General features: G+C 34.4%; 1 protein-coding gene across 3 annotated transcripts in view; it reads right to left on the bottom strand.

The window, feature by feature from the left end:
- KDM4C (lysine demethylase 4C) overlaps window positions 1-23,298 on the bottom strand; it is a 335,813-nt gene that overhangs the window by 92,000 nt on the left and 220,515 nt on the right. For all 3 annotated transcript variants that reach the window (XM_016161837.2, XM_016161838.2, XM_016161836.2), the window contains exons 16-17: window positions 13,210-13,265; window positions 10,711-10,819 (exon numbers count right to left, since the gene is read on the bottom strand). In XM_016161837.2, coding sequence (XP_016017323.2) covers window positions 10,711-10,819; window positions 13,210-13,265 — 165 coding nt within the window. The remainder of the gene's footprint in view (window positions 1-10,710; window positions 10,820-13,209; window positions 13,266-23,298) is intronic.

The following is a 23,298-nucleotide window of genomic DNA, read 5'->3' as shown; positions in this document are numbered from 1 at the left end:
TCTCCATCTCGGGGTTGCGCCCAAATCACTTTCACTGAAACTGCCCTCTCTGCCTCCAGTCCTGTTCTTTAGAATACATTCTCACCACCAGAATATCCTTCTGAAAAACAAATCTGATCACACTATTCCACTTCTTAATGGGCATTAAAGATTCTCCAGTGCGTTCAGGATAAACTACAAAATCCTCTAAACCAGCATTAGGCCAGGAGAAATACACTGGAGTCACATAATGCAATTTCTAATTTTTTTTAGGAGCTGCATTAAAAAACAGGTAAGAAAAAAGAATGGGGAGTAACTATTCAGTGAGTACACAGAGTTTAAGCTTAGAAAAATGAAAAAGTTGTAGAGATAGAGGGGAGACAGTTGCACAACAATGTGAATATCCTCAATGCCAATGAACTATACAACTAAATATGATTAAAATAAAAAATCTTTGTTAAATATATTTTAACAATAAAAAATAGGTGAAATTAATTTTAACAATATATCTCATTTAACTCAACAAATCCAAAATATTATCACTTTGACACATAACCAATATAAAAATTTTTAATAAGCTATTTTATATTCTTTTTTCATACCAAGTCTTTGAAATCTGCTGTGCATTTACACTTACAGCACATCTCAATTTGAACACTAAATTTTCAAGGGTTTTTGAAATGTGAAATGTAGACCTACCCAAAACTATAGGTCTTTCATGTGTTTATCCTGCTTTAGTTTTTAAATTTAGCTTATTTTAAATTAAATAAAATTTCAAGTTCAGTTCTTCAGTAACACTAACTACATTCCAAGTGCTAAGAGCCTTAAGTGGCCAGTGGCTAAAGTACTGGACATATAGTTCTAGATCATCTGAGGCTTCCTTTTTTCCCAGCCTGATCTCCCCTTCATACTTCATGCTCATGCTCTACTGAAATTTAATTTCCTAGACCTTCCAATTCTCTCCCACTTCCAGGCTACTGGGCACACTGATCACTTACTTGCCTGATCCCTCTTCTAGCTAGCTTTTCTCATCTTTCAGGTCTCAGATGAGGCATCATTAGGCACTGCTTCTTCCAGGAAGCTATTCTATACCTCTATACCTCCAACCCTCATACCCCAAATTTACTTAGGTCCCTTAATGCATTCTGGATTTTTACTATACTAGATCTTTTCATACTGCTTTGTAATTGCTTATCTAATTTTCAATAACTTCCGTTATTCTGTAGTATCTATAGAAGTGTAATTAAAGTACATCTATTACCTAACCACATAGCAAGTCCTAAAACAATATTTACTGAACAAATGAATGAACGAACACAGAAAAGAACACCAGGAACTTATTCTCTCCTTATAAATATTTATCTGTCTGGTCCTGACTGTCTGGAGGTCAGCTTATTTACGTGGCAAGGGGGCTGTATCACTAACCAAGTCCTTCACTTTCTCATTTCATCTTCACGACCACCCCAATTTACAGACAAGGCTCAGAGAGGTTAATTTGTAAGGCCAAATTTGCCTAAGTGGAGGATGCAGAACTCAAATAATCTTAACCCAGACACTGCACCTTCAATCTCAGTGTAACAGAGGTTTAGAATCGCATGATCCAAAGGGCAATCCAGATGAGTGCAGATAACTTTGATTTTAAATCAATAAATCCAAAATGAGGCATCTTAAAACAATGCTGGTACCTGTATCGAGCTCATGGTAAAAAATGGCATCACTAAATGTGGGAATATGCCTAAAATATACCACAATGACTATGTTAAATTAAAGCATGAAACGATTCTCACTTTACACAAAAAGCGTTTTATAACCTGTTGATCTTTAAAGCATGCTTCTGAGGGAATAAACTAATTTATACTAAAATTTTAGAAAAACAAATAATAATGCATCCACTATTTTACAATAATGACTGTACCCTTCAAACACTATAACTTCTGTTGTCAATTGCTGTTGATCAAGCAAAGCCCCAGCAATTGTTTAGAGCTGTCTGGAAGTTGCCTTGGTCCGGCATGCATCTGTTGGTACTGACCCAGCCAATGTTGGGGGGAAAGGGGTGACCCCGTCTCTGGAACCTCAACCTCGGCTCACTCACTCAATTAAAAGATCTGTCAGTAATCACTATTCACACAGACAAGATCAGAAAAAATGGACCATTCAGCAATGTGAGCTAAAAAATAAGATTACTCTCCCACAAAACACTCTTTAATCATGAATTATCTGAAGTTCTACTTATCTGTATAATAATGTTTTTAAAATTAGTCCTCAGGAAAAATGAGTTCAAAACTAAAAATTTAAAGGCTCCAATCAATTTCTTTTTGCCTCAGAGTTTTCTTTCAGCAGATAAAGAAAAATCCATAGTAACAAGATAACATTTCATGCATTTACACATTTTCTCCTATAGACATCTACAGCCTTCAGAAAGTATATTATTTGTAGTCATGCCCATCTGACATTTTCCATTTTACTCAAAAGATTTTATGGTTTGGTATTACAGCAATATACAAATTTGACAGCTTGCAATAGGATCTAGTCTCTGCAGCAAATCATTCTGACAGTTAAGTACTATACAACTACCAATGTACATTTTTTTTTACACTACACTTATTTAAAAATCTTACAAAGTTGAGGACATGTGTACGCTTAAGTCCTGAAGAACGTTCTTAATGATGTTGTAAATTTTATACTGGACTTAGTAAATAATAGGATCCTACACATTGTATCATTATTAAGTCATTTATAGTACCACTTATTCCTTATTCAGTAGTTTACTTACTATTAAAAGTAAATTTTTACTCTACTGCACTTAAATAATAAACTTGCTCATTGTTGTCAATGTTTATCACTCTCTTAGAACTCCTCTATCTTTAAAAACAACTGAACATGCGAATAAATCAGTACGTGAGTTAATGTGGGACATAATGACTTTTTTGATTGCCTTTACAATGCTACTTTTTTCTTTTAAAGTGATGAAAGATAATCAATATGTCTTTACATTTCCCGAAATGCATTAGCAGAGGTTCTGTGATTCCTCTAGCCAGAAAGTGAAGCTGCTATCTAACACTGCTGTAACATTAACTAAATAGGACTCAGAGTGATCTTACAGAATGAGAAACAGACCCCATTTCTCTCAGTAATTCTTTTTAGTATTCAATACATCTGATAAAATAAGCCAGTTAGCAAGAGAACAAGTACCTCTTTCTAAGAAATAGGAAGCCTGAATGTATTTTCACTTCTTGATTCAACTTTTCTGATGGAATACCACAGTTAAACCACTCTATTTTCAGAATTGATGTACCTTTCGAAACTATAATCTTTGGCTTTCAAGTTCACTATTATTTGCCTTCGGGTACAAATTTTAAAGTGTATAGAGGCTTCTAAGCAGAATAGTTGGTCTCAGCCAAATACTAAAAGGCTTGTTGCTCAGTCATCATTGCAGTGTGAATTCCTTTTCAAAATAATGTTCTTCACTCAGAGAACACTTGTGCTTGTGCTTGGTTCACTTGCCAAATACAAATCAGATGGAGGTCATCGAATGCCTGGGGGCAACTTCAGCTATTCCAAAATTCATTTCTCTCTCTATTTATTGTAGAAATAGGATTTCAAATGTTAAATTCCTAGGAATGTCTACAGACTTAGCAACCAAAGGCACTGTGCTGTGCCACTGTGAAGATGGCTGTATGGCCAGTGAACACCACCATGTTTTCATGCAGTAACAGTGATCAAGGTAGACATTCTTTGCTTTGCTACATGCAATTTAATATTTAAATATTCTTAGAACACTTCTATTTGAGAAATTTTTCCCTCCGAACAGGAATGTTTAAAACTAATGGCCAAATTTAGAGTCTGCTGCAATTTTCTTAGACTGCACAAACTCGTCTTGCTGTTTGACTTATATAAATTCCATAGATCTTTAATTAACGTCATCTTCAAAAAATGATCAATGGGCGTAATAGACATTCATGATACGTATGTAACAAACACCAGAACTTCGTGCCGTTTTACTCCTCTGGCTTGGTTTTTCATGTTCTTTCCTTAAATTTTATAATCAGATCTAAAGATTTTTTTTGTGATTTTCTTCCAAAAGACAATACTGATACCGAAGATCGTTCCAGCAGACACTACTGCTGTCTTCTGTTTTATCACATTCACCCTCTCTAAATTCTTGTCTTTAATTCTTCCTGACAATTTTTACCTATATATTTTTCTATTGCGAAAACCAAAATAAACAAACAAACGAATAAATAAATAAATGGCATCTTAACTTTGTGTGTGTTGTATATCTCTCTACTTCCTTTTTTTGTGTTTCCATCTTTACACAATTAGGTTCCTCTTCCAGAAATTGTTATGACTATGGTCAATCCATCATATTAGTAGAGAAAACAAGACAGAAGGAAATAAGAAAAGGACATAAGAAAAGAAAATGATTGAGTAAACTCTAAAATCTATATCATGTGGGGGCAATTGTTTTTCTTTTTGTTCTCTAGTATATTTACCATCTGTGACTCCAAACCAACCCCTGGACTGTCATGGCAACCCTGAGCCACCATTCAAGTGGGGAGTAGGAAATGTCTTCGACATCCCACCAGGTGCCAATACTCTGATGTTTTCTGAATAAGCAAAAAAGATAATCGAAGTACATGAGCAAAAGGTTGGGAATGAGAGCCCTTGCCTCAAGGGCAACTTTTTCTATATTGAAAAGTCATTCAGAAGTAAAGGAGTTCACTCTAAATGAGTAGATAAGAAAAATACCAAGTAATCTAGCATCTGCATTAATAATCAGAAGAGTGCTTAAGCTGACAGAGAAAATGTTTCTTCCTTTTGAATGTGACTTTGGATATAGCCTATTAGGTAACTCTCAGTCATTTCTTTCCTATAAGAGAATAGCTCTACTTAATAACCTGGTACTTTTATATAGCAACCTGTAGCATTTTTTAGATGAAGCAGCAATTTCTTTAGTAATCCCCAAGATAACTACTCAATGCAGAAGCTAAATATTCTTGAAGAAAAAAAGAAAAGAAAGAACAAACTAAAGACCCTTATAGCCAAATATATTTTTGCACCAAAATTTAAATTAAAAAATAATGAATTGTATTAAAGTATTTCAAATTGTCAGCAACATAAATAAAATAAAATACAATGTCTTGAAAATAAGCCTAATCTCATCATTGTTGTAATATCACCAAACAAGGTGGATGAATGAGATAAAGGTTCTTCTTAAAACACATATCATTTTAGGGTCAACATAATCCACAAAGAGCACCAAAACTATTGTTTTCCATTTGGTGTCTCTTCTTTTTTAATGGTCATTATAAGTAAGAGGAAAAATCCTCTAAAGTCAACGAATCCTTTCTTATATCCTCAACAAAAATCTTCCTATACAAATAATTGTACAGAAAGGTATTTCAAAAGCTGCAAGTTAAACTTGTCAACAAATAAAAGGCCAACGACAGTATTATAAAAATACTCAAATACCTCTGCACAAATTCCAATATTCCATATTCTAGAGAGACTGCTAATAATAATAAGCATTTTTATATATATATATAAGGCTTTCATACTAAAGAAGACATTTTAAACCCACATTTACCATCAGCCATTCTTAAGCCTCTTGTAGTTACTAGCTTTTACTAGTGATGCTTAATACCTTTATAGAAAAACACTAATTGCCCCAAGGGAAGCCAACTCTTTTCATGTAACTAAATGAAAAGCTGAACTAAAAACTTGCCCTGTGGAATTTAAGCACTTTTAATTCACAGCCAGCGGCACTTCCCTGCCCTGCTGCTACCGTTGTGCTAGAGCACCCCAGCATGCACCGCACATCTCTGTGTCTCCGTCTGCCTCTGTCTCTGTCTCTGTCTCCCTCCCTCCCGCCCTCTCATCCTCTTGCTCTTCCTTTCGCTCTCCCTTTCTCTCTCCCTCTCCCTCTATCCCTCCCTCTCCCTGCCCCGCCCCCCCAAGTGTGGGCAGGGCTCTGATTAGGCATTTGCTGAGAGGTGATTTAAGGGCAAGGCATGACAAAATGGTACAGCAGCACCACCTAGTGGTCAGTTGAAAGAGGCTCAGAGGCCACCTCGTCCAGCTGTTTTACAGATGAGCAATTTGTTCTACCTATATCTGGTCACTCCAGTTTTCAATCCCCAACAGACCAGAGGTTCCAAGATCAGAAATCTTAGATAACAAGGCAAGTGCTGCATGAATGTTCTATAGGCTCTCCAAAGTACTGCTACACTTTATGACCTAATCCCATGTACCCTGTGACACCAATAAAGAAATCAATGCCTTGCTTTTAGAGCAGCAAGCACAAAGGTGTGCGTGAATTTACCATCACAACTTTTAAATAGGAAACCATAAACAGGCACAAGCTACTTGGTATTGTTTGATCAAACCCTCCAGCCATAATAATTTTAAGCCAGAAGCATAAATAATAAACAATTTGTTGCCTTTTATTTTATAAATGTTTACTCAGTAGCTACCATGTGCCTGTGTACATGCACACACACGTGTGCACACACAGGCACCACAGAATTTTAATCTTTATGAAACTTCATTAGTATTCAAGGCTGTGTAATTTCCATATTAACAGGTAATGTTAAAATACTAAATCAGATTATATAATACAGCAGCGAATATGCACATGTCGCCAAATCCTATTACTTTATTGACAAATAAAAAAATTCAAATAATTTGCCCCAAAACATCTCTAGGATGTTTTTAAAAATAATTAAGAAGTTCCATTCTCTCAGTCTCCAATTTACTTCTTCATGAAGTGATGAAAATGAAATTTTTCTCTTTATGTCTTCATTTTTCTCTTTCTCTGTATGTCTTCACAGTAAACCAGTATGTTCTCGAATGGGAGTAATTTTGCCTCCCAAGCAATATCTGACATTGTCTGTCTGTTCAAGGGTGCTGCAATCTAAGGTGCACATGACAGTCATCCACAACAAAGAACAATCTTGTCTAAAAGGCCAATAGAGCCAAAGTTGCGAAAGCCCAATCTAGACTACAGGGGGCTAGAAGACAAGAACAATGTCTTATTCAAAAACATACACAGTATTTGGTAAGGTAAGGTGATAATTGTTTGGCACAACAAACTGACACTAATTCTTAATATCCCCCATCTGTGTGAATAAGAAAATAGGTGGACAGTATGGAGTCCAGAAAAGGGTTGGCTACAGCTCCAGAGAAAGACTGAGACTGACACTAGCAGACACACACATACATTCACTAGATAGAAAGATACAAATAATTTGCCTAGACATACATTGGCCTGGGTGAAATACCACACAAAACTACTGCTCTGACTTCTGGCTGGCCATGCACTTACTTGTTAGATTACTTAAACGTCAAAAGAATTCTAATGTCAGAAAAGCACAACCTTGACTATACATAAAGGGCAGAGCATCCAATTCTCTGGAAAGGTGTATTTCACCCCACACACAAGTGATCATTTGTAAACTTTTTTATTCATAGCCAGTCTGTCTGAGTCCGATCACCAAGGGACACTGATTAACACCAGGGCATAGACAGCATAGTAGATGATTCACCAGGGTGAAGGTGTTTTCTTGAGGATTCTTGGTGAAAAGTTATCTAGACTTCCGGTTATTACAGCATTTTTGAGTAATTCTCCCCATCTGAATGACGTTTCTCCTTTTATTTTTCCACTTAAGATCACCACTGTGAACATTTTGATAAACAGCATTCTAAGCAATTCTTCACGCAGTGTAAAAGAGGGATTAAGATATACAAATTGCCAGTTATAAAAACAGTCACTGGATATAAAGTGCGGCATAGGAAATATGGTCAATAATACTGTAATAACTATGTATGGTGTCAGATGGGCACTAGACTAATCAGGGTGATTATAAGTTTTATATATAACTGTCTAATCACTATGTTGTACACCTGAAACTAACAAATATGTCAACTGTAACTGAAAAAAAATTAAAAAGAAAAAGAAAAATAGTAACCTGGTAGACTCCTCCTGATCCAAGTATATAATATTATCAGTAATAAGTCATATTTACAACACATTCCTCTTAATATGATGAGAAGGGCACTTCATCTCTGTGGCATTCCTCCTAAAACCCACGCCCCAGTCTAAATGTGACAAAGTATCAGACAATGCAAACAGGGTTATTCCACAAAATACCTACCAAAATTGGAAAGATCATGAAAAACAAGCAAAAAATGAAAAACTCACATATTTGAGGATTCTATAGAAATATGACAACTAAACCCAATGTGGTATGCTAGATTAGACCTTGGAACACAGAAAAAGACATTAGTAGAAAAATTAAAGAAAGCCAAATAAATTCTGTAGTTTAATGAGCAGGAATTGCCAATGCTGATTTCTTAGTTTTGACAAACATACTATGCTTATGTAAACTGCTAACATTATAACATTAATGGAAGCTGGATGAACTGTATACAATAACTCTGTAAATCTAAAATTATTTCAAAATAAAAAGTTAAAAATTTTTAAAAATTACTCTTGCATATAAAATTTAAAAATTTAAAATAGAAAAAGATCTGATCTATTATCTGATTTTTTCATCCAATATGTGTCATGGACAGCTCTACATTGTCATTTAAAAAGACTTAGGAGATTTTAAATTCAGTCAAGACATATTATTATAAAGGTACCAATTGTTTAGGGATGGAAAACATTCCATAAGGAATATGTGATATACACAATCAAGATGAGGCAAAGTGTTGTGGAAAAAAGATAAGCTTTGCCATTTTCCCATGCTCCCCTTCTCTGCTGTTCCCTTAAAACCCTTCTGGAACTGGTGTGGATAATAATTCATGATTAAGGAAACATTCTTGAACAATAGTAGCCAAGATATAGGTCCTTAAAGGGAAGCATCAAGAGCAGTGACCACTCAATCTAACTATGCGTAGTGAATACACAATGCAATACATATATATGCCTTACTGTTGAATTGTACACCTGAAACTGAATTCCATTAACCAGTGTCACCATAATAAAAGTTTTTTAAAAAAGAAATACTATTAAGAAATAGTGTTAAGAAATACTATTAAGAAATAATACAGCGAAGGGAATACACTCAATAATATTGTAATAAATATGTATAGTGTCATGTGGGTATTATATGAATTGGGGGATCACTCTGTAAATAACATAAATGTCTAACTACTATGCTGTACACCTGAAACTAATATAATATTAAATGGAAACTGTAACTGAAAAATAAAAAAGAAAATAAAAATAAAATTTAAAAAAAGCAGTGACCACTAATTCTGAGGAGCATTAAACTGGGTAACAGAAGTCCATCTTTCAGGAGAGAGAATCAAAAGTGATTATTAAATGTAGTGTCTGAATTTTTGCAAATGCTTATTACTTGTAAATCAAAAAAATTAAAATGTAAGATATGTTAGTATTTATCACACTGAACATTAAATTCTGTGACATGTGGTGAACTTGACATTTTTTAAAATATCCTGCCTAACAGTACTAATTCTAGCAAATGGTTTTTGTTTATTTCTTATTGGTGTTTAAATTGGTGAGCAAGACGTAAGATTTTAAACTTTCCCATGGCAGTCCAGGAGCCGAAGAATTTTACTCTCTTCTGATAGTCGCTGTGAGCTTTAAATGACCCATTAATTTCCACATCATTCACGAAACTCCCATTACAATATCCTGAGCATCCTGGTCCCACCACTCATTTCTGCCAACAGCAATCATCAGCTCCATAAAGAGTCACTATTTTTTAGCAGTGTGAAATTCTTGACAGAGCTATAATGAGAAATAACAGTGTTCACTTTCTCTTCTATGAGAACGAAAGAAGATAGACTAGATTCTAAATCTATGACAAAAGTCCGGAGACAGTACGTCCAGCTCCCCTTCTCGGTGGGTAAGAGACTAGCAACAAAACAAGTAACAGTCAAGTAGAGTTACAGCTGCAGTGCCTGAAACATTCTATAGTAGAAAGATCTCAAGTTAAGAACAACAAAAACTGAAGAAATTCTAGGGAATTAAGTACACATGTAAGATATGCTCCGATATTTTAAGGTTACGCAATGTAACTTTAGGGAAAATTCTCATTAAATATAAACTATAAGGGCCTAAGCAAATGGCCTGTTGGCTCACAATTTAACAGATCTCTAAGGTTACTTCAATGTTGGGGACATTAAAGGTTTATCTTCTCAAAAAAAAAAAAATACTCTTAACAAAAAGAATCAGTGGGAAGATTTTTATGAAAATTTCTAAAACAGAAAATAGGTCCAAAGATAATCAACCAGAGAGTTTAGCGTCTATTCGTAAGTAAGAAAATCCCTTGATAATAATCAAAGTTTTTGTATTTCTCTGCGACTCTTCTTGGTGAAGAGATGATGAAATCAGGCTAGATGCACTTTGCTAAGTCAAGATTAAGAGAGAAATTAAACAAATTAAAAAGAGATAGTTGGGTAGCTCAGATCCATTGCTAACAAAACTCACCAAATAGCCTACAGTTTGAAAATCCACATTAATCCAGGAAATGGAGTATTCTTTTGCCTTATTTCAAACAGAATTTGAGGAAGGTTATAAGCATACTTACAATACAACAGAAAAAGAGTATGTTTACAGATAAGTCAACTTAGGCTAAAGAAAAAAAGAATAGAAATGAAGCTAAGAGAAAAAAATATCTTGGGAATGTGTGTATTAATAGAAATATTCAGAACGTAAATTAACACTAATTTATGAGATAAAAAAGAAGCTTTGCCACTCACCAATTTTAATCTCTGTAAAGGTATTCTGCCTACATCTATCTGTGTCCTTTCTGGGACATTAGTGAATCGAACTTCTGGGACTGCGACGGCGCACATGACATGGGCCCACCTACAGGAAAGGAGACATTAAACATAAACAAACGTTCCCTAAACTTACATACCTTATACTTGAACCAGGCAATGCGATTCTTAATGTTGGGAAATACACAGATGAGAAAGAAAGCCAAACGCCTAAATCCATAACGAAAAGACTACTCTTTGACTTTTAAACCCATTAGATATGAAAAAGTAGGTGAAGACCGAGGACTCAATTCTATCAATACACATATAGTTTTCTACACTTGATCTGCAAAACACTGAAATACAGACCTGCTATTCCGTTTGATGCTAAAATACAGAGGTTTTTAATACACTTAAGCTAATTAAAACATGAGAAAAGATTAGTCCAATTAATAAAAGGTAAGAATTGGGTATAGCATATAATCTTTTTATACAAGATAACTATCATAAAGCAAACTAGAACAAACAGCAAAAGTTTTCTAGAAGAACTATACTGATTAAGTAAATTGTTTCTCATTGCAATCCTACTATAATCAAAGGAACCTAGACATAAAGAGAAATGAAATTTAGCTTGTTCCCTTGTTTCCTTTCAAATTCTGAACTACTCCAGAAAAAAAATGACACTATCCTCATTAATACTATTAAGTTTCTCATAAATATTCAGCCCCAAATAAATAAAAGACACTTGAGGTTTAAAAGATCTTGAAACAATATCAAATCCACCAATCTATTTTCAAGTCAAAGAATATTTATTTCACTCAAAGAATAAAAGACTCCATCCTGCCTTTAAAGACCACAGGAAGAAAGGACGAGGGTCAATCGCATCAGGGCATTCTTTCGTATCTAAATGAATACTACAGTTCTATAGTGAAAACTATTCCTTTTTGTCCTAGCCCAAGAATAGGAATAGAAGTTCTTACCATTTGTCTTTACAGGAGCCACCTAAAATTATCTCACATGACCTGTGCAACATCCTAGAATTAGTCGACACTTTTTAGTATAGTGCTAATCACGTTAACTAAGACTGTGGAAAATGAGGATCCAAAGTTAAGCAAAAATAAGTTTCTTAGACTAAATTTTATCAACACAGGAATGATAAATGCCTTTATTCTTACTTATAAGCAATCAGAAACATGCATGTGCACATAATTACATAAACTCCATCATTAACATAACACCCAGGGTCCCAAGTCCAGTGCCTGTGGGGCCAGGCAGAATATGAAAAAAGCAACGTGTAAACAAGGAAATGTGAACTAGTAAACCATGGTAACCCGGGGAGTGCATACCCATTTACACCAGGTTCTCATTGCACCTTGTTATTGTCATATTGTTATTGAGATGCACAATCGTTTTTCAAGTAAAGATGAAAATCTGGATTTAGAAAAAAAAAAAAATCTATCAACCTCTAAAATGTGGATCAACTTTATAAAATGTTTGTTGATCAAATAAAAACATATCTTGGGGGCTGAATTTAGCGCTCAAGTGCCACTTAATATACCTCTGCCTAAACCATTTCTACATGTTTCCAGTTCCAAAGGAACCTATAAAATGTTTTGGCTCCATTTTAAATATTAAAATTAGGTTGTGAAAATAAAGTTCACATAAAAATATATTTCAACAATTGCTATAAAAGCCAGATTACTTTCTTTTATGTTCACTTATGACTTTCAAGATTCTTCATATTCTCAAACTGTCCTCTTTAAATCTTAAAATCAACATTTTTTCCCTGTTTTCTATTTTAGTACATAACACTTTCTTGTTAATTTGCTTGTGTTAAAGTAAATGATTTTGTTTTAGTGTTATGACCATAATTGATCTTACTTATCCGAAGATAACAGACTTCACTGTTTTCAGGCACACACTGTTTTTATTAGACTAATAGGGTTCAGCATATTAAACACTAAAATTCCAATGGCACCTACATAATATGGGCTGCCTTCATTTGAAAAAACTGTTAGTGAAAGAGGGGTTATTTTTGATGGTGTCAAAGACAGAACAGAGCAAGACTTACAATACTTTTGTTCGGCAGAGGTCAATGTGGTATCATAAACCAGGAGGTTCCAACCCCTGGGCCATGGACCAGTACCAGTCCTTCTCCTGTTAGGAACTGGGCCGCACGGCAGGAGATGAGCAGTGAGAGAGCGACCAAAGAGTCATCTGTATCTGCAGCCACTCCCCAGCACTAGCATCACCGCCTCAGCTCCACTTCAGATCATCAGGATTTAGATTCTTGTGGGAGCACCGGTCCCTGGTGCCAAAAATGTTGGGGACCGCTGTCAGTAACGGTCTCTAAAGACATGCCCAGAATCCCAACATCAAATCTGGATAGCATAAGCCCTGAAATAATGTGTTCAAAAACACTGCCACCCAGAAGTTGAACCATTCATTCTAGAAAGGAGAAGAAAACAATGAAATTCAACACATTAATGCATTACTTACTTATTGTTTTTCGTTTCCTTAAGAGCACCTCCTCTCAAATTGCAGAGACAGCACTCCTAGGGGAGGAAAAATACCACACACAATTATCATATAATAACAGCCATTTACTGTTTATCTAAATATTCCTGTAAATTCTGATTTTTTATTTTAAAATTGAAACTATCAAGAACTTTATGAAGGTCTATCTCTGAGCAGTTCGAGAAGGGAAAAGAAAAAAAAAAAGGGAAGGTGAGGGTACACCCAGAAATGTTCTTGAGAGATATATATCTCCTAGAGGAAACCATCATTATCCTGGTATCATGTTCAACTGCCATCTTTGGAGAAAAGCTGTGACACACAGAACTTGGCAGACTAGAGAGGTATGACCTAGAATTCTAGTACAGAGAATACGATGGTTCTCTTGTGCTCTGGGAATCCACTCATGTGTACAAGATGGCTGAAAAATAGAGAAAACTGACAGACTTTGTTCAGATATAAGGATAAGCAAGAAGCTCTTTTAAAAGATGTGGTTAGAGACATGAACAGGATCTAATGCAGAAATTACAGTGTTTAAGAAGCACAAAAAGGATGCTTGTTTAAGAAAGCTGAGGATCAACTAGAGATCATAAAAAATATCATTTGGGTCTTTCTGTGGGCAAGTGGTGTTGGAAAATTGTTCTGATAAACCAAGGCTATCTGGTCCCAGAAAACAATGCCACAAAATGTTTTTCTTTATTCTCCCCACATAAGTTTATATTTCTGGCACTTTTATGTGTCTTAGATTGGCATAGACTTTTTCACCTCAAGATGACTCCCCTTACTACAAATATAGACTTTATATTTCATTTCTCACTACATTCCTATGAAAATGCCCATGAGATAACAGGGCCAAAAAGCAATGCGATGTCTTTTGTTGAACTAGAACTTTTTATTAAATACTTAAGTAATTTTTTTCTTTTCAACTTCAACCTTGTCCTCCCAATTTACTGAATTAATAGATTTTTTAAAAAGTAGTTAAAGGTTATTTTAGGGTTTTCCCCCTTAAATTGTATATATAAAACTTCTTTATCTGTTCTCCAAGGTGAACTCCCTTAAGTAATTCTTACAGTTCTGCCTGGCTTAACAGGGAATCCATCTAATGTATCAACTATTAATAATAGAGAATCGAATTCCACAGCTTTTATTTTTCTGAGGAGAACAGTAACAAATAACTGAAGAGAATGAACATATCTGTATAACTCCTAATAGGGAGCAAAAAGGTAAACAACCAGAGCTGTTCAATGGTTTTATGTGTCTGAAAAGTCTGTGCACATCTATTTGAAAACTCCTAAGTGATTACAAATGGTTCAGAGTAGCAAAAACTGCCCCGCATATACGCATTTAAATCAATAATAAATCCAGGTCAAAGAAATAACTTGATGGATAATGTTCTCTATCCACACCACAAAGCCATATTCTAGAGGCCTTTAAAATAACTTGTTTTGATGAAGCATAGAATGAAAGATTTTCAGAATCCAAATAGTGAAAAAGAAAATTGCAATAATTCAAATTATTCAATAATATTCAAATTATTCAATAATAATTTCATTAAAAATTACCGATGCTTAGTATTTTTTCAGTAATTTAACACACCTTTATGGGGGGATGAAAATGAAAACAAAACATGAGATCAAAATTGTACATGAAAAAATGTCAGTATCAAAGTGGGAATGCAGCAAAGGAAAGTTGTGAACTGTGAGGAGCCCAGACACCAAAAGAATTAAATGTCTGATTAATGAAACTAGTTGTAAGAAGACGCCTAAAGGGACAAGTTAGCAGAGTTAAACATAGCAAAGCAGCATGGAAGCTGCTTTAAAGCACCTGATTAGGATCATTAAAAGGTACACATTGCAGAGTGCTTGCTACTACAACAGGAGAAAAAAGTTCTCTACACTGGATTTGAGAGTTAAGATTTTAAGTGGAGCTGAGAAGACTCCCACCTATCACAGTATGAAACTTGTTTTTTCTAGGATCACCAGTGACAGCCATGCCACCAAATCTAACAGATAATTCCAAGTCCTTGGTTCATCTGACCTCTTAGCAGCATTTGACACTGTCGATCATGCCTGAAACAGTTTCTCCCTGTGGTTTCTGTGACCCAATACTCTCCTCATTGTTCTACTCTATCTCCAGTTGATCCTCAGTTTCCTTTAACAGGCTTCTCTTTCACACTCCTTAAACACTGTAATTTCTATAATAAATCCTATTCACTTCTCCATTCATGCGTGCTTGCTGGGCATCTGATCCACTACCCTGATTTTCAAAAGGCCAATGACTCATACATTTACCTCCTAGGATATGTGACAGACAGCTAGCTATACAGGCATCTCAAACACATGTGCAAAACTGAATTCACATCTTCTTCCCCAGCCTGTATTCCCTCACTATTTCCCATCAGGATTATCAACCACCCATTCTAGCTCATGCTGGAAAACATAATTTTCCCTTCATGTTAAATCCAGTCAATTAAGTTCTGTCAATTCCACCTCCAAATCCAACCTCTTCTCTCCATTATCACTGCTGTCATCCTAGTTGACATGGCCAGCATCCTTCACCAAATCAGAACTACTGCAAATGTCACCCCACAGTTAACGTAGAACCAAGCAGAGTGGGTTTTAATGCTTCTCAGTAATTACTGTGGCCTAGATCATCAGGCCTTAACCTTGTCACCCTTCACTTTGCATATTCTCCATGTTTAGACACCCCAGGGACCTACCATGAGGTTGTCTCTGCCCCCAAACACATCGGACACACCATGCTCCATTCTTCATTAATTAAACTGAGCAAATGCTTGACATCACATCCTAAATGCTGACTCCTCAGAGAAGGCCTTCCTAATCCCCTGGCTCAGTTATTTCTCTCTCATTACTCTTCTTAATTATCTGCTGAATTCCTTCTGCTGTCCTCGCTACACTGTAAGCTCAATGAGTGCTATGAGATTCATCAGGTTACTCTTTCTATATTATGATACCTAACAGAACACCTTCCATAGGAATTTGTAAAATGAATGAAAAAATATGGCAAGATAGGGCAGAGTAAAAATCTTGCCAAAGGATTAAAAAATTGCCAAGACCATTTTTATATACTGGGACACTCAGGAAAGGAAGCTGCAGGCCCCAGTGACTTAGCATGAAGTTAAAAAACAATGATTTGACATGGAGTTATTCTTGCCACTATTTACTTGAGAATCATATTTGTTGGTAAAAGACAAAAACGTTCATAACCAGATAAAAATATTTATGTGACTTACATAATATTATATTATATCATGGCTTCTGTTCAGTTCACTCAATTTTGAAAAAATAAGTAGAAAAGAAACAAAGTCATGTCCAGTTACATCACCTTTTTTTTTGACTCATTATCCCTCATATGGGTCATACTAGCTGATCTGATTGAAAACACAAAGATGTCAATCTGTCATTTCATTCATTTGTAAACAATTTGACTAAATGCCTATGTTCTTAGTATAGTATAAGGCAATATCAGGAAAGATAATTCCTAGCCTTTTCTCCTTTGTTTAAATAGTACTTTATTAGCAGAGAACAAAACTGATATTTCTTAAACTTAATAGGTTAACCCTTACTTGAAAAGCAGCCTGAGTTTTCTTAAGAATCTATGCAATGCCTGACACACATAAAGGTGGGCACCTTCCAAATATACTAATTGTACTAGTTTATCACTCATCTTTAAATTCAGTGAAAAAGTGAGAAAGTAGGAGATGATAAGAGTATCATTCAGGGCAACTGATTCATTAAATTGGTTGTCAGTAATAAAAATTCTTCTATCAGAAGAACGGAGACTATATTAAAGGCATAATTCATTCCAGATACCATGTCAAAAGCATCATATATTTTACCCCTTCCTGAACACAAACATCTTAATTAACATCCCACTTCATAGATGAGGAAACTAAGATTCAAGAGCTTAATTTGCCAAAAATCATCTAATCCCGTGGTCACCAAACTTTTTCTGTAAATTGCCAAATATTTACTAAATTAGGCTTTGCACAGCTACGGAGTGGTTGCAACTAATCAACTCTGACATTGTAGGACAATATGTAAATAAATGGATGAGGCTGTATTCCAATAACAATGTTACTTACAAAAATAGTCAGTGAGCTGGATTTGACCCACAGACTATAGTTTCCTAACCTCTAACCAACCAACAAAGTAAGCGACTGGGGTTCCAGCTCAGGTATAACTGACCACATGTCCATGCTCCTTTTCCCAAGCATCCTGTGCCTCTAGGAACAAGGTGAGGCAAAGATTCAAAGTACAGTGCCAAAATAAACAGGAGACTGTGCCTACTCTAAGATGCTCACAATTGAGAAGGGGAGAAGATCTGTTTGTGCTTAACCATAATGTGAAAAAGATAATGATAAAGGGCATAACCAAATCCCTATTTCCTCATTTCTATAAATAAGAATTCATTTTTAAAATTAATCCCCTCAAAAGAATCCAAATCATAAAAAAAACTGTGTTACCAAGCAGCATATATTATATAACAATCTGCATTCTCATTTATTTCCTTAATCTAGCTAATAAAACTCATTGGTATGAGATCATTAAATTTATCTCCACTTCATCCTTCAAAAAATGATACCATTTCAGGCAAAAGGAGCACTTTAGTCAATTTGTGCAATCTAACCTCAGGCAAAATGAATCCAATTTAACTGAGAGGATGAACCATAAAACTAGAGAGCCAAGCTTTAGTATGGTATTTAACAAAGTACAGATGGCCAGGGTTCAAATCACCATTTATTAGTGGTATGACCTTGGGTCAGTTATTCACCCTCTGTGCCTCAGATATCTTACCTGTAAAAGGGGAAAAAAAATACTATTTCATTAAATTAGTGAATAAATGTAAAGCATTTCATAAATACAAGAACAATGGTTAAATATGTGAAAGTTTAATTGTGGCTCTAGACAACTTACATATAATAGGGCAGGTAGATAGTCTGGGTATAGTGGTTTAGCAGGTGATAATGGAGAAAATAAAATGAAATAAGCATTGCTAAGAGAGTCACTTAAAACAGAGTCAGGAGACCACTGAGGAAGTGCGGCCTAGGTAAGTAAATCTTGTGCCTCAGGTTCTCAGAACTATTATGTTACTAATCTGTTACTAAACTCAGTTCAAGGCTGAGATATAAACATCCTAGAACAACAAATGCTGCATGGACATATATAGACTTTACTTCCTCCTAGAAGTTTTTGCCTCCTTCATTTGCATATTAAGAACTAACCAATCCCTGTTAACTTTACCAGAATCTTCCATTTGCATGGAGGACCAAAATAGGAATCACACTTATAAATTTTGCCTCTATAATATCCTGCCTTTCTTTGTTCTCTTTGGAGTACAATTTAGGTTGCTACCTGAATTTGTGCCTCCAAGGTTGCAACCCCACCTTTTGTTCAAATAAATGCCTTTTGTTCTTTATTACAGCCTGAACCTCTTCTTTGGTTAACAGAGGGAACAAAATATGAATCTGTCACTAATAATTCTCTTAAGGTACAAAAACACAGTCAGAACTTAAAAACAAAACAAAAGAAAATAAAACCCTTGACACAAACCCAAAATTCAGGCATCTAGGCTCTCTAAAGCAAGGAAAGATCTTCCATAGTTCCAAAGCTGCTAAATCAGCTGCAGAAAGCAGACAGATGCTAGTGTTTCCACCGTGCTCAGAGAACAGACACTACACTGCTGAAGGGAAATCCCTGATACCACCCTCAAAATATCTAAAACCAGAGTAGACTGCATCAAACTAAAACTGCAACAAAGCCAAGACACAGCTAAATACAAATCAGACTGACTTCACGCCTACTCTAGAAACATGACAGATGAAGGGGCATGTCCTTTCTAGAAATAATAAAATTAACTTCATTTGCCACTGACAAAATGTCCAGCACACAAAATGTTCAAGGTACACTAAAAAGCAAGAAAATACAATTTATGATCAAGAAAGGAAATAATAAAATCAGATACAAAGATGGACTAGATATTGGAATGATCGGGAGTTTTAAATTAGTACGTTCAAAGTGCTAAAGCACCTATTGAGAAAGACAGACGACATATATGAAGAGGTAGGAAAACTTCAGCAAAGTCATGGAAACTATTTAGAAAACAAATTAAAATAGTAGAAATGAAAAAAAAATGACATCATAAAAGGTGTATTCATTAGACAGATTTCAAAGGAGACTGGAACTGGCAGAGTAAAAGTTCAACGGTTTTAACAGAGATCTAAGGAAAAATAATGGCCTATTCAGTTTATATACAATTGGAGTCCAAGAAGCAGAAGACAGAATGGGTGAGAATATTTGAAGAGATAATGACAGAGAACTTTCCAAAATGAAAAAAGCCATCAACCCACAAATCTAAGATGCCCAGCAAACCTCAAGCAGATAAATACAAAGAAAACACACCTAAATATATAGTCAGAATTCTGAAAACCAAATATAATAAACATATTTTAAAAGCAGATGAAAAAGGTAAATTGAGTAAACAACTAGATGAATTACACCAGAAATCTAATGAGAAACAGTGGAGGCAAATGGCAACGGAATAATATCTATAAAATACTGAAGGAAAAAAGCTGGTAACCTGTAATTCTACTTCTAGGGAAAATATCCTTTGAAAATGAAGAAAAAATAAAAACAACCAACCTCACAGACAAAAAAAACAATCAAAAAGAATTTGTCTCCAAGAGATCCATGCTATAACAAATGACAAAAAACAAACAAACAAACAAACAAAAAACCACTACATCCAAAGAAAAATTTTACCAGCTTGAACAATGGCAGGAAGGAATGAAAAACGCCGAAAAGGATAAATATGTGGGTAAACAGAAAATAAATTTTTAGTATATTCAAAACATATATGCATGAGGGAGATTGAGAGAAACAGAGAGCAACAGAGAGAGACTATAAATCTCATTACAAGACTTGACTGTTTCAAACAAAAATGACACTACTGTGGAGTATATGGTATACAGAAATAAACTGTAAGCTAAGACCACAAAGAGAAGGGGCGTTAAGAAAATTACACTGTGAGCTTCTTACATTGTTCAGGAAGTAGAACGGCATTATTGGAAGATGAATTGTGATAATTTAAAAGTAAAAATTGTAATATTTAGCAATTACTTATAACAAACCCCTCAAGAAATTCCCAAATAGTGTTTTAAGGAATATAGGCTCACAATCAAAACTCAAAAAAACAGACAAGAAAATATGGGTTCCAGAAGCAGAAAAAAAAATTGGTAGAATTAAATGTAAAATAAGCATTTTAATACGTCTAAAAATTAGATGTGGGTATTAAGAATGTAAGAGACTATAAGTAAATGACAAATCTTATTTTTTTAAAAATGATATAAAAATTCTCTAACAAAAATATTGGAATTAAAAACTTACGGTATATGTTAAATAGCAGACTATGCTTAGGTAGAAGAGAGAATTAGAAAAGACAAAGAGCTGAATAAATAACCAAAACTTAACACCATAAATTCTTCAATAATGAAAGTCAGATGAATGGGGAGAGAGAGAGGGAGGGAGAGAAAGAAACGTACACATACACACACTCACATTCTGGTTCATAAAACTTCCAATGGATTTACAGATCTAACCTCCAAAACAAAGAAGAACTATAACGGTATTAAATTTTAAATAATATATTGAGTTTTGGATAAATATGACTTCTTTTTAAATATGTAACATTTAAAAAACAAAAGGCATATTCATATTGAAAAGATTAAAATATTTTGACTATATCAAAATTTTAAAATTCTAATGAATAAAATAGCATATAAATTAACACAAAATGATAAAATAAGAATATATTTCCAAAATACTTTTTTAAATATCACACTTATGAAAAATAGGCAAAAAGATTAAAAAATTCTTCATTGCCAATAAACACATGGAAGATAACTAACTTCAAGAATAAATGAAATAAAAAAAATTATGGTACATAACTTCAGATTTTAAATCAGAAAATATATAGTTCTGTGGTATGTGAGTTGTTATGGTAGTTTTGGAGAGGCATTTGGCATTATCAATCAAAATTTTAAATGCACATAAATTATGACTCACCAATTCAATTTCTTTGAATCCACCTTAGATAAATGTTTATATCTATGTAGAAAGTATACAACAACTATCATTTCATTTCTGTTTACAACAGAGAAAACAGTTCCTTCTGGGAGGAACTGGAATTATCAGTTGCTTAGCTTTTATTTGTAATATCTGAATTTTTCAATAAGAGATTCAAGTAATGAAAAAGATATGGTAAATTCATTAATACTGAGTTACTATTACACAATATAAGATTAAGAAAACATTTTGTCATATTAAATAAACTGATACCATTCAGGTCCCCCAAGTACAGTGATATATAATGTCAGTGTATGCATAGAAAAGACCTGAAAGGTCAATTGACAAAACAGTATTGGTATTTTTCTGTAAAAAATGAGATTTGAGAATCTCAGTGCTGGGAATGGGAGACTTTCCTAACAATATTCAATAGTATTCTATTTTTTCAATGCCATAGATAAAAAAAGAAATTAAAACTTTTTTCCATTAAATATGTGTAATTTAAAATTAATATAACTGTGAAGAAGGTTTATCCTACTCTTTTCTATTTTTTTTTTACTTAAATGAAAAATTTAAATGGACACTTATGATTTCTTCTAGAGTATTTCAGTGCACTGAAACTTCTTTCCAATCTAACCTATGGAGACACCAAAATTATTCAGGTTTGCAAAACAAAGTAAATAAATAAAATTAAACAATCAGTGCTTATTACCAGCCTTGTTTTATCTTATGTTTAATGAGCATGCCTTTCCAGGAACAATAACACGTATAAAATGGTATAAAATGACTCACTATTATAAAGATTTAGATATATTGCTAGTCAACCAATGTTTCCTGAAACAAAACAAAAAATGTACTGAAATAACTGTTACAACATGATTACTCTATAAGGCAGCTGTTATTCCTCTCTCTCAATTACAGCGTTAAAAGAGCCATTTTGTTGTATCCTCTTCCCTCTCCACCCCAGGGCAGCTAAAAGCTGAATGAAAGAGTATAAATTCAGTACATATTCTGGACACTGTACCTTTCCTGCTTGGGTCCCTTTTTCTCACATAATACCATTCACAAAAACAAGTATTTTTTTAAACTTTGGTTTCATAAAAAATCGCCACTGAGATGAACAGCTAGTACACCAATTTACAACATGGAATGATTTCTTTACAGCTCAGTTATTAAATCATGAAAAAGAGTGTTTATAATCAAAGTGCTGACACAACATTAACAACAATGGTGAGAAGGACATTGTTATAATACAGCTATCACAGTTGTTCATTATTTGTACTAGAGGGAAATCACGTTCCAATGGCTCTTCTATAAAACATCAGTTAAAGAAATGCCAATAACCAACATTCTCAAGTTGCCTCGTAAGAAGCCCTCATCTTAGCTGACATATCCATAAGTGCCACTAAAGCCAATTTTTAGTGCTATAGAAAAATTATGAGATTGAAGTACCTCCCCACACTCTTATTTATCTGACATGTTCATAACAGAAATGCAAAACCGTAAAATAGGGTTGTCTGAGCTAGGAAAACATAGAGTAATTAATCACATTAACAGAAAACGAGCCTACAAAATGCTGATCAACAAAACATGGAAGAACCATTTCTAGAGAATGTGGCTCATTTGTCAAGGTTGAAGAGAGGGCAGGATCTCACATAAGGACAAAGCTGGCATGAATTCTGAGTGATTAAGAAATTGAATGACAGGTTTCCTGCAGTTATCTTCTGAATGGAAATTGAGCAGGGTCCAACGAATTTGACACTAGCAAGTGAGCTCTCTAATTTAGATGCCCACATCTAATTTGTATTATAATTGAAAACATACATTCATTCAACAAATATGGTTAATCATCATGCTTTAGACACTGGGCAACATCAGTGAATGATAAAGAATCTACCCTCAATGAACTTATATTCTGGTTGGGACAGCAAACAAAATAAGTCAGTAGATTACTGAGATGGGAGAGGACAATGGAGTTATCTAGGGAGAG

Source organism: Rousettus aegyptiacus, unplaced genomic scaffold, assembly GCF_014176215.1.
Source record: "Rousettus aegyptiacus isolate mRouAeg1 unplaced genomic scaffold, mRouAeg1.p scaffold_m13_p_3, whole genome shotgun sequence".
Taxonomy (NCBI): domain Eukaryota; kingdom Metazoa; phylum Chordata; class Mammalia; order Chiroptera; family Pteropodidae; genus Rousettus; species Rousettus aegyptiacus.
This window is presented reverse-complemented; position numbering and strand designations above follow the sequence as displayed.